Below are 12,358 nucleotides of genomic sequence, written 5' to 3' on the forward strand. Positions count from 1 at the left end.
CCGTTAACTTGTGTCAAGGTTCCTCCCCCACTCTGAACTCTAGGGTACAGATGTGGGGACCTGCATGAAAAACCTCCTAAGCTTATCTTTACCAGCTTAGGTCAAAACTTCCCCAAGGTACAAAATATTCCACCCGTTGTCCTTGGATTGGTCGCTACCACCACCAAACTAATACTGGTTACTGGGGAAGAGCTGTTTGGACGCGTCCTTCCCCCCAAAATAATTCCCAAAACCTTGCACCCCACTTCCTGGACAAGGTTTGGTAAAAAGCCTCACCAATTTGCCTAGGTGACTACAGACCCAGACCCTTGGATCTTAAGAACAATGAACAATCCTCCCAACACTTGCACCCCCCCTTTCCTGGGAAATGTTGGATAAAAAGCCTCACCAATTTGCATAGGTGACCACAGGCCCAAACCCTTGGATCTGAGAACAATGAAAAAGCATTCAGTTTCTTACAGGAAGACTTTTAATAAAAATAGAAGTAAATAGAAATAAAGAAATCCCCCCTGTAAAATCAGGATGGTAGATATCTTACAGGGTAATTAGATTCAAAAACATAGAGAACCCCTCTAGGCAAAACCTTAAGTTACAAAAAAGATACACAGACAGAAATAGTTATTCTATTCAGCACAATTCTTTTCTCAGCCATTTAAAGAAATCATAATCTAACACATACCTAGCTAGATTACTTACTAAAAGTTCTAAGACTCCATTCCTGGTCTATCCCCGGCAAAGACCAGCATATAGACAGACCCCCAGACCCTTTGTTTCTCTCCCTCCTCTCAGCTTTTGAAAGTATCTTGTCTCCTCATTGGTCATTTTGGTCAGTTGCCAGCGAGGTTACCTTTAGCTTCTTAACCCTTTACAGGTGAGAGGAGCTTTCCCCTGGCCAGGAAGGATTTCAAAGGGGTTTACCCTTCCCTTTATATTTATGACAACTTGTCTCTCTCTTTCCCCCTAATACCCCATTCCCATCCTTGTCCCAAAGGGATTTGTGTCTCCTCCCTTCTTTTCCAGCCAGGCAGTCTCTTTCTGCTATCCTCCATTCATGAGGATTCCCCACGGCTTCTGGGTTCTACACCCAGCAGGCCCAGCCAGTGTTGTGAGCCACCCACCTCTGTTGCTTTTGTGTGCCCAATTTGATACGATCAGCCAGTTGCTGCGTTCTTAAGCCACATGCCACAGCCCCGATCGAGACCTAGAAACTTCAGTTTCAGGACTGTGCTGTAAGTACCAAGCAAAGAACACAAGCACACGTGTAAGAGGTCTTAAAAGTATACTTTTATTTTCTTCCAAAATACTATGTACAATCTGTTAAAGCTTGTCGAGATGCGACGGCTCCTATCCAATGGAGCTGCTCAGAGATGCGTAATGCAAGACGACGACAAAATCTAACTGTCTTCATAAGACACTTCCTTTTTTCCATTACAAAATACTTTAACATTTATAAATTTATCTATATTTGACATCATATAAAATAAACTAATATTCATACTCAAGTCTAAGTTTTTACAGGGGATATAGTACAATATGTACAAGAATGTTTCACTATGTTTGTCAAACCAGCCTGGTTATAATGTACCAGGCTTTAATGTACAAATATGCTAAAAGTGCAAGACTTGAATTAAAGCTGCCTGTGTTTTCAGAGGTCTGGAATTGTGTGGCCAAATGTGTATACATGGGTGTACTCGAAAGCTGGACAACGTTTATGACTTAGGAGGTATCGCTCTGAGCTGGCACCAATCTTTGGGTACACTCTGTTGCATACCTACAGTCCAAAGGACGGTAATAAGCCCAGAGTCTACTACTGGTAGAAGGTGCATCCCCTTGTAAGTGGACAAGCCCACCTGCTTACCGAAACCAGTTGACAATGGGCAATTCCAAACAGGTCACAAAAACACAGGTCATAGCTAACACAGAGGTAAACAAATCAACGGTAACCTGAAGAGGATTGCTTTGAGAGAGCTCAGGGCCAATGGCTGAGGTCTGGATTCAGTATTTATACAGGTTGGGCTCCTGTTGCATTGACAGGAGATTGCCTGAGTAAGGACTGAACAGAAACTGAGTAAGGACCTCAGCAGTTTGGCGCGCTCATGATTGTCTGAAAACCAGGAGCAGCTTGAAGGCAGCAAGAAAGAATGTGCATTCATGAAAGCTGCTTCTTCACAGGCGTGAGCATGACTTGGCCAGTGTTAGCCAGGATTTGTCAACATATGTCAGTGACTCTTTTGGCCAAATTGCACTAACAGGGGTGATAGACAGTGGAAAGGAAGGGTGGGGTTTTTTTTCTTCTTAATAAAGTGCATGTTTTTTGAAAGGCCAATCCGAAAAAGGGTCCCAAACCCTGCATTCTAGGGCCACCATTTAGCCTCTTTCCTTTCTCCACCCCAATCTCCCCAGCCACATATAGCGGCTACCCTCAAGGCCATATTGTCACAGCTCCCAGCCATTCACAACTGCAACGAGCTGGCCGAGGATGGCCATATTGCACATAGTAGCCATGTAAGTCTCAGCGGGACAATTGGCCAGAGCTGTGTTCCATAAGCAAAGGCAACTGCATTGACTCAGCCTCAGATATCTCTATAAAACACAGGCTTTCTCGGTGCTACAACGTGCCTGAGGGGAGAGCCTGGAGCCAGCTGCTGGTCTCATGCAGAGTAAAGCAGAGAACCCCCCACTGCCTGCAGCAGAAGTGAGAGTGGTTTAAAGCAGAGACCGCAGCCCAGCTGCACAAAGAGTGAGGATGAATTTTTGGGCCTTGTTTTTATTTTTTTTACATTGCACAAGCCCGTCTCCCATCTTTCTTCTCTGCCAGCTCACTTTATTTTCCAGTTAAAGGAACGGCTTTGGGGGCCAACCTAATCAAAGGACAAACAGCTGCTGAAAGGGTTGCTCAGGCAGTCGCTGATGGAGCAGCACATGAGTGTGTGGCTGCTACTTGAAGCAAGCAGCCCAGTCCCTTAGGCACACCTTGCTTTCACACCGGCTGCAGCACCCGCCACGTCCACCACCAACATGCTTCGGGCAAAAGCCTGTCTGACACGGGCTAAAAAACCCCCAAAGGAGCTGTGACTGGTAGGGCATTTACAGTGATGGTTTCAGCTACAAGGCTATAGTCACAGGGGTTCACCTGTATTGCCACCACCTTAATTTTAGCAAGGGAGAGTGTGTGAAAGCCCACAAGCGTTAAGAACATAAAAATGGCCATATTGGTCCATGTAGCCCAGTATCCGGTCTTCCGACAGTGGCCAGTGCCAGGTGCCCCAGAGGGAATGAACAGAACAGGTAATCATCAAGTGAGCCATTCCCTGGTACCCATTCCCAACTTCGGGCAAACAGAGACTAGGGACACCATCCTTGCCAATAGCCATGGATGGACCTATCCTCCATGAACTTACCCAGTTCTTTTTTTGAACGTGATTAATCTCTATAATAACTAACTGGCCAGTTTCCTGTAACACTTTTTTTGTCCATGTCTTGGCCCCAGTGAAACACATGCCAAGAGCACAGGTCCACCAGTGCGGTACTGTACCAAAGTGGCCAGAAGTCAGCCAAGGCTACCTTAGCATTTTAACAAAACTAGTGGCAGGTACTGAGCGGCCGCGGTGGGGGGTTTGCGGGGCCCTGGGCCTCCCCACCCCTTCTGCCTGTAGTCCATCCCGTCTGGGCATGATGACCCAATTTTATAGGGACAGTCCTGATATTTGAGGCTTTGTCTGCTATAGGCACCTATTACCCCCGCCACCCCGATCCCCATTTTTCACACTTGATGCGGGGGCTTCCCCCAACAGGCAGGTGAGCCAGGGTGGTGGTCTGTGTGTGTGGAGGTGCCCATTTTTCAAGGGACCATCCTAGCCAAAGCCACATCCCAAGGCTACGATTTAGTCCTGGGCATTTTTAGTAAAAGTCATGGCCAGGTCATGAGCAATAAACAAAAATTCATGGCCCGTGACCTGGCCATGCCTTAGCTTTGTAAGTAAATCTTGGGGGGGGGGGCACTGGCGCTGAGGAGGTGCTTGTGACCAGTGGCCCACAGCTGCTCCAGCCTGCTGGGGACCGCTACAGCCACTGGTGTGGCTGTTTTTTTTGGGGGGGGGTGGGGGCACCATTGGAGCAGCAGGCCCTGGAGTCAGCCACACAGGCTCCTGCAGAAGTCCCGAGGGTCAGGGAATCTGTGACGGACACGGAGCCCTGCGCATGAGGTTGCGAACACACCCAGCCAGCAGGAAGGGCTCATAAGCCCCAAAGCATGAACTCTAAGCGCAAGTGGCTTTCAGCCACATTTGCTGTAGTTTCAGAGTAACAGCCGTGTTAGTCTGTATTCGCAAAAAGAAAAGGAGGACTTGTGGCACCTTAGAGACTAACCAATTTATTAGAGCATGAGCTTTCGTGAGCTACAGCTCACTTCATCAGACTGGAATGGCCACAAGGCAGGAATTCACTTACCAGGCTCTTATGGGCCCGAAGCAGGACTCGAGCAAAACACCCTAACTTCAATGTGCTTTTTAGTTACAGACCAGGGGTGGGCAAACATTTTGGGCTGAGGGCCACAGCTGGGTGGGAAAAGTGTATGCAGGGCTGTGGGAGTGGAGGGGTGCAGTGTGCAGGAACGGGCTCAGGGCAAGGGAGGGGTGCGGGATGGATGAGGGGGTTGAGGTGCAGCAGGGGGCTCAGGGCAGGGAGTTGGGGGGGGGGCAGGGCCCTGGCCCCATGCAGCTCCAGGAAGCGGCTGGCTCCACACACTGCCCTTGCCACGCCTCCAGGTACCTCCTCCCAAAGCTCCCATTGGCCACAGTTCCCCGTTCCCGGCCAATGGGAGCTGTGGGCGAAGGTACCTGGCGGCATGGGCAATGCATGGATGTGGTGCTAGCCGCTTCTGAGAGCGGCGTGGGGCCTGAGGCACCACTGGGGGTGAGGGGCAATCCCACGGGCCATAGTTTACCCACCCCTGCTTTGGACCCTTCCGCTAAGTGCGAGTGTCTCAACTCACCTACATGGCCTGCCTCTGTGGGTCAGCCAATGGCTCCCAAGGAGGCACGTCCTCTTGTGGGGCCACTTTTTGGCCTATCACCATGGCTTGGCTCACCCTTGGGCACAATTTTTGCCCCTTGTAGGTAAAAGACAGTAACAAACAACGCTTTACTACGTAGAAGTTTGAGGACGTCACTGGGAAGTCGGTTACTATTGCACATCATTGTTCCAGCCAAGGTCCCTGACATTACAACACGCTTCAGTCACAAGGAATTGTTGGGGAACATCTCATTCACATATCTCTGGCAGCTGAAGGGGTAAACACACTCTAAACAGCAGCTCAGTGATGTTGGTCTTGCCAGCTAATCTTTGGTACCCAACTTGCAACCCCTGCCCTCACCCCTGGCTGCCTTGAGCTATACTCACTGAGCCAGCCAGCACATTTGACAATTCCAGCCCACCGTGCATTTGCCCCAGGCCGTACAGTGCCGGGGTGGGGGGAGGGGTAGCCTCTGCCTCCTTGACCTCTCATTGCTAAGCGCCCTTCTTTTCTATTTACGCCACCCTGCCATTGTTGTGCTACAACTAGGCTATGAAAATAGATAACACACGTCTCTTCTGATGCCAGCGGCATGGCTGTGCAGAGCCAGGGAATGGTCTGTGCTGCTCTCCTCTTTGGTGACTTGAGTTTTCATGCTAAAACTTTTACATCTAATTAACATGGTTCTCAATACCCCACGCAATGTGAAAACAAATGTACTCTGAGTATTGCCTCCAGCAGCAGGGCACTCAGACTGCAGCCGTGGTGAGCCTGAGCCGGCCAGTTGCTCCACACCCCTGCTAGGCAAAGCCAGGTACCCCGCTTAAAGCATGCTCAGCCCCTTCTCTGCTCAGAGGCCATGGTCACAGTTTTGCAAGCTGGCGCCCAATAGCCCAGTGTGGCTGGGCACCAAACACGCCCAGGCGGGCTTGGAAACGAACATGCACCTTTAAAGTGTCCAAAGAAACATCATAACGCAGATTCTTGGCTGGACCGCAGCAGCCACTGGGGCAAAGTGGCTGAAAACCAGCAGAGCTGCCTCACTGAGGATGCCCTGTGCCTCGGGAAATCCCGCTGTGGCACAGGGCTGCAACTTGGGGAAGGGGAGGGGGAAATGTGTGGCCCTACGCCCAGTGAGCCCATGGTGCCTTTGGGAGCTGGCTTAAAATAAAGCATTCCCGCATGAGCCCGGCTTTACAGGGGTGAGAGGTTGAGCAGACCAATGGTGACTTACAGTCACCTTTTCCAAGCAGTGCTGAGCACAGCTCCACTGATCCAGCTTGACCTCACCACGCTTTCAGCCTCATCTGTTTCATCTCAACTACTAGAGGCAGGCACCCTGCGATCATGGTGACGGAGGGGTCCCAAAAGGGCCTAGAAAGAGCAGATTGATTAGGTTAGATCGAGGTTAGACAATAACTTTTCCCTAAACTCTATTTCGCGTGCCAGCCACAATGTTATGACTTTGCCATCACTTTTTTCCTTTAAGGAAGTACCCAAGCATTGTCTCAGAAAGCCGGTATTAAATTGTCTTCAGAGTTTGGGATCAAGCATTACCCAAATCTAACACTCAGTTTCAAAAAAAAAAAAAAAAAAAAATCTAAAGATTAAATATTCATTTTCCTTTGGAAAGACACAAACAGTAGGGACACTTTACTATACACCCACTGAGGAATAGACAGTTTGTCAGTTAATAAATATAAACACATAGTTAAAAAGTGACAATTTACAAAAATACAATTTATTGCTAACCCTATGGGCTTGGAATATCACTTAGTATAAATTTCAGCTTTGCCAAATTGAAACATGAACGAGCAAAACCACAAAGTTTGCCTTTGTCTGAGTTTCAGGTGTAAAGAAACATGTACAGCAAGGTCCATTGGAGAATGTAAGGACTCCTTGCCTGTACACCCTAAAAAATACTTGGCTCTGGGAACTAAAACCACAGAAATTCATCTGCACCCGTAGCATACTGATGGCGACGTGAGTTGGTAAAACAACCGTAAGAAATTTAGGCAAGAGTGGTGGTCCAGGAATTAGCAGCATTATTCAATCATCTGGAAAAAACAAATTATGGGATTGAGGGATAGGGAAAAAGGAAACCAAAATCCACAATGAACCTACTACAACAAAGCAAACGATGTAGATGCTCATTAAATGGGACCCTGCTGATTCTTACAGGTTTCCATGCTCCAAACACTGGTCTTAAATTCACAATGAATTTCAGCAAAATTTAAAAGGAGCATTGATGTCCTGAATTGCAAATATTTTCTCAGTTGCAAAGCGAGCTTTGCACTGACCTGATTAACAGCATGCCTGCAGCTAGAAATCCAGATTGCAGTCCAAAGGAATTGCAATGCTGTGCTGTGTAAGGCTGTATGGCTTAGTGACCAATAACAGCCACAGATGACTGTATTCTTCAGCGGTCATTTTCCTGCTTAAGTCAGCCATTTTTGTTCAGCAAGTCTGTCACCGCCTTTGCAGACTAGCTTTAGCAGGCAAGAGCTCCACAACCAATTCCGACTAGCCTGATTTCAGCCTCCAGGTATTTTTAGCACTTAACAGCCGCTCTTGACAGGATGTACATGAACGGGAGTTCTAGCTACTCACAGGTCAACTGTGTTTAGTCAAACAGTCCTGTTGCTTAATGAATCCAGACTTTGCTTCGATACGGGCACGGTGCAGCATCAAGGACTGAATATATAAAAATGGTAATCAACAAGGTACCCATATGGCGATCGTGCTCTCCTGCTGGGACCTTCCTCCACGCTGCCATGTTTCCCTCTGGGCTAACCCTCACCCCTCTGGCACATGAGGAGGGCCTTCTCTCCTTGAATTTCGCCGTCCGTCCCCGACGCCTGCTCAGCACAGCAGCTGCGACTCGTCACCTTCTCGTCATGACCTGGCTTTCACGGCAGCTGCATTTCAGGCAGGTCCTGTAAGTTGCAGGACTGGCCCTGCGGATGGTGGCTTTGTTGCTGTGGATGGAGGAAGTAGCCCATGGTATTCTGCTGCGGTATATGAGATGGCTGGAAAATACGCTGATTTTGACTCCCCTGGACCGACTCAGGGGCTTGCATCTGTAGAAAGAAAATGTGATACAATTAGACTGATTTCCCAACAAATGCAGATGCTCCTTGTGCCCTGATCTAGCTACTTCTGGCTGTTCAATGCAGTGCTCTGGAAAGGGTGGGTCTGATTCTGGAAGAGGCTATCAAAGGAACATACCGTGCAGAGCCTGGGAGTGAAATACAGGCCCTGTTCCTTTATCCCGAGGGCCTCAATTTTCAACATAACGGCGAGTTTCTGGGCACTCAGTTTGGATGCCAAAGTTATTTGCACGCCTTAAACCACCGACAATCAAGTACCCACCCTGTGGGGCTAGAGATACTATTGCCAAACCCACAGGAAAACATATGGGAAGGCTCCAGTCTGGGTGAGTGCAATTGTCAATGGCTACTACTGAAGTCTAGAAGACTCTTGTGAGGAGCGATGGCTGGTAAATCCACATAGCAACAGCTCCAGGAGCCTGCTCCCATCCCCCTGTACACGGTGGCTCGGTTCCACGGGGCATAGGGCTTGACCAGCCATGCTACCTGGCCTTAGTAAGCCTCTGCAGCATAGCCAGACCTCGGTAAGTTCCCGGTGGTGCTGAAGTTTGATCTCAAAATGGACAGAAATTCTCATCTTTGTAAGCAAATACCCAGCCCTGTAGCGAGACACACAAATGGGGCGTGGAAAATAAATGTGGTCTGTGATCGGCAAGGCAACCAAAAGGACTGAGTGTGAGGCAGCTGTTGACTTGCTGTGACTTTGGACCTATCACTTGACTTCTCACTCTCTCCGTTTTGCTGTCTTTACAAAATGTGGATGAAGGCACCTACCCTTACACAAGTGCTCTGAGGATGAATTCAGGAGTTACCCCTTGTAAAACGCTGGGTCTGTGCCTGTGCTGAATTTGTCTTATTCCACAACTTGAGGGGATTATTATGTAATCACTCCTTTTTCAACCAGCCCTGCAGCATAACTAGTTCCACCTGGAGCTGATCTCTTCCTATTACTTTGCTACACCTCCTCTCACTGACCATTAAACTTACGGCTTTTGTAAACCCACTCAGTTTTTGAGAGAATGAAAACTATTTTCAATTATTAATTAGCCTCAGTGATTCCTTCCACTAACTGTTTTATCAGCTGGGCACGATCCTTGTTCTTGAAAATCAAATCTGTCTTCTCGAAAGGTTTGCTCGGTGGCCCAATTAATTCTTTGAATAAAGAGCAGCACGTGGCTGGTTTAAAAAAAACAACAACACAGTCTGCTCAGATACTACAGGCCAGATGGAGCCAGATTTTCAAAAGTGCTTTGGACCCAGCAACTCCCAATGTTTAACATTCCCGGCCAGATTTTTCAAAAAGCTCCAGGCACTGGGTGCTGAGCTGCATGTGAAAATCTGGCCACTTATTTTGGTGCCTAAATGAGAGTTAAGTTCTTCTGAAAACATAGTCTCAACTGTGCTGACCATTTTTGAAAATTCCGGTGATACAGGGCAGGCTGTAGGTATGTACAGGTACAGTGGGGATGGGGGTCATGTAAGATAAGACAGCCAGATTCAAGTCATGTAAGAGCGTTTCCTTCTAAACTGTCTGATCGACATTTACAAAGCCCACCCAAGTATGCTACCTGCAGGTAGAGATGCTGCTGCTGAACCTGCTGTTGGGGTGGCCATTGGTGGAGATGAACTGGAAGTTGCGTCTGGTGGGAAGGGAAGTTGGCCTGTGGAATCATGACTGAAGGAGTAAATACAGGAGAAGGGGCAGGAGCCCTGACTGCGCTACATGTAATTGGCTGCATCTGTAATGGGGGAGGCAGCATCTGTTGTTCTGGAACAAATCTGTAAATAGGAGGAAAATAAAACACTAATAGAAGGTAAACAATGAATCAGCATGAAAATAAATGCCGGAGATCTATGCTGATTGAAACAAAGCAAAATGCAGTTCGCTAAACCAAATACAGTCCGGAAAAACAGCCCGGAAAACATACCAGACTAGCTGCAAAAATCTCCCATCATGGGTGGTGGGTAGCATCGGCTGTGCCTCCCCAAACAGCCTGGCAGGGCCCCGCTCACACTCTGCCCCCAGATTCCCTCCTGCAGTTCTTTGCCATGCCCCAGGCTGGCTGGGGCTAGGGCTGGCCAGCCTGCCGCAAGAACTCAGGGCTGCTGGCACTGGGCTCGTGCTGCCCAGCCGGCACTGGGACTGCACCACCAGGTGCCGGGGGCCCTCAGGCACAAGAGGTGGGGGCTAGCCTCCCCCAATGGCTGGGTCACCGGCCACCCATGTCTCCCATGTCCTTTATCAGTATAATGAAGTGGAATTCCATACTGGAACTCCACATGTGAGAACAAGAGTATCTGATTTGGAGAAGCTGAAGGCTTTGCTGTATGGTTGCCCCCCATCCCACCGAAACCACGAGTCTTGTGACTTGGCCTGTTTAAATAAGAGATTCATCGATTCATAGATTCCAAGGCCAGAAGGGACCATTGTGATCATCTAGTCTGACCTCCTGTATAGCACAGGCCAGGGAACTGCCCCAAAATAATTTCCAGAGCAGATCTATTAGGAAAACATCCAATCTTGATATTAAAATGGTCAGTGATGGAGAATCCACCATGACCCTTGGTAAACTGTTCCAATGGTTAATGACTCTCACCATTAAAAATTTACACTTATTTCCAGTCTGAATTTGTCTAGCATTCAACTTCTAGCCATTGGATTGTGTTATACCTGTGTCTGCTAGAATGAAGAGCCTGTTATTAAATATCTTCCCCCATGTAGATACATACAGACTGTAATCAAGTCACCCCTTAACCTTTTCTTTGTTAAGCTAAATAGATGCAGCTCTTTGATCAATGAAACAACCATATCCATCGGCATACTTAGATTTAAAGCTGTCTGGGGCAGGGACCAATACTTTGGTGTATGTTAGTACAGTGCCTAGCACAATAGGGGTGGCATCTCTGGGTGCAACTGAAACAACAATAGAAATAAGGTGATTAGTACTCAACTTCTGCACCAGCACACACTGACAGGTGTGCAGCTGTGTTAAGATGGACTGGTTAGAGCACAAGAACACAGCAAAGAGTTTACCTACGCCAATGGGCAGCGGTACAGTCCGTTGTAGAGCTGGACAGGGAATGTATTTTATTTCCCGTGAACATTTCTGAACAAAGATTTTTTTCATTTCTATCAAAAACTTTGAATTTGGGGAAGATGGCGAAAAACCAGAACCTGACTATTGCCAGTTTTCTGAAACTGAACGCAGAAAATGATTGCCAACCCCCACAAAACGTCGGATTTTAGTTTTCAATAAAAGCCTGAAAAATCTGGATGAGAACTGAAATTTACTTGGAAAAATTTGTTTGAAGGGATGTTTTTCATTAAAAAAAACAATCCAACTTCATTTTTTCCCCCAACCAACTAGTTACTTATCTCTTTACCCCCAATTTTTTTTTTCTTTTTTGGTAACCAACATTTTTGATCATTTTCATGACCCCGAAAAGAACCCCAATAAGATCTTACACATGGACAAAGCCTCTGAAGAGAAAGTTCACTGCTAAGATAGTGTACAATAGTTACAGGGAAGACTTACTTTGCTTGCTGTCTGCCAGCAGTGTTTTGTGATGACTGATTACTGCCATTAGCACTGGGCATCAAGGCTTGGACAGGCTGATCTAACAACATTCTACAGAAGAATGAAAACATGGCACAGTCAGAAAAGGTATTTGTTTTTTCCTATGTTCAGATTCTTCACAGTCAATCTCTAGTACCCTATCCCCGTAAAAGCTGTGTGAAAGCTCTCAAATCTTCACTAACTCATTCCATCCAAGTTTAAGGACCTGAATGCTTGTGTGCATATAATATAAGATCACAATTTTATCATCAGCTTTAAAGAGACCACAGATCTGCGCTGAAATGGCTAAGCCTTTCAGATCACAAATGTTCAGTTGATCTTGCTAACATTATCATGGCCCACCTCGTGCAAATTAAGGATCCCATTCTTTCTTTTGCTTTGGACACGAACGCACATTTAGCTGGCATCTGCCCACAGAAGAGTTCCAGGCGCCCCACAACGCATACTAACATTTAAAGTGTTTGCGTGCTATTTTCGGGAGCTGGGTTGGGTGGTGATGGGGCTGTGTCTGTAAAATGCATAGCACACAAAAATTACTAACAATAGTCGAGCCAAATTCCACCCTGGATCACATGGGAATTTGACCTTAACATGTTCAATGATCTAAAAACCTCTTTTAGACAGAAAGGCCTCCAGGCAACCTATTTTAAAAGGGC

At 47.3% G+C, this 12,358-nt stretch overlaps 1 protein-coding gene across 4 annotated transcripts in view; it reads right to left on the bottom strand.

The window, feature by feature from the left end:
* Positions 1 to 1,012: 1,012 nt before the first annotated feature.
* PASD1 (PAS domain containing repressor 1) overlaps positions 1,013 to 12,358 on the bottom strand; it is an 86,323-nt gene continuing 74,977 nt past the window's right edge. For 2 of the 4 annotated variants that reach the window (XM_073358342.1, XM_073358343.1), the window contains 3 exons: positions 11,661 to 11,753; positions 9,693 to 9,903; positions 1,013 to 8,094 (listed from right to left, as the gene is read on the bottom strand). In XM_073358342.1, the coding sequence (XP_073214443.1) occupies positions 7,924 to 8,094; positions 9,693 to 9,903; positions 11,661 to 11,753 (475 nt within the window). In that variant the 3' untranslated portion in view covers positions 1,013 to 7,923. The remainder of the gene's footprint in view (positions 8,095 to 9,692; positions 9,904 to 11,660; positions 11,754 to 12,358) is intronic. The other 2 variants (XR_012160615.1, XR_012160614.1) reach the window with 2 other exon arrangements.

This window comes from Lepidochelys kempii, chromosome 9, assembly GCF_965140285.1.
Source record: "Lepidochelys kempii isolate rLepKem1 chromosome 9, rLepKem1.hap1, whole genome shotgun sequence".
NCBI classification, from domain to species: domain Eukaryota; kingdom Metazoa; phylum Chordata; order Testudines; family Cheloniidae; genus Lepidochelys; species Lepidochelys kempii.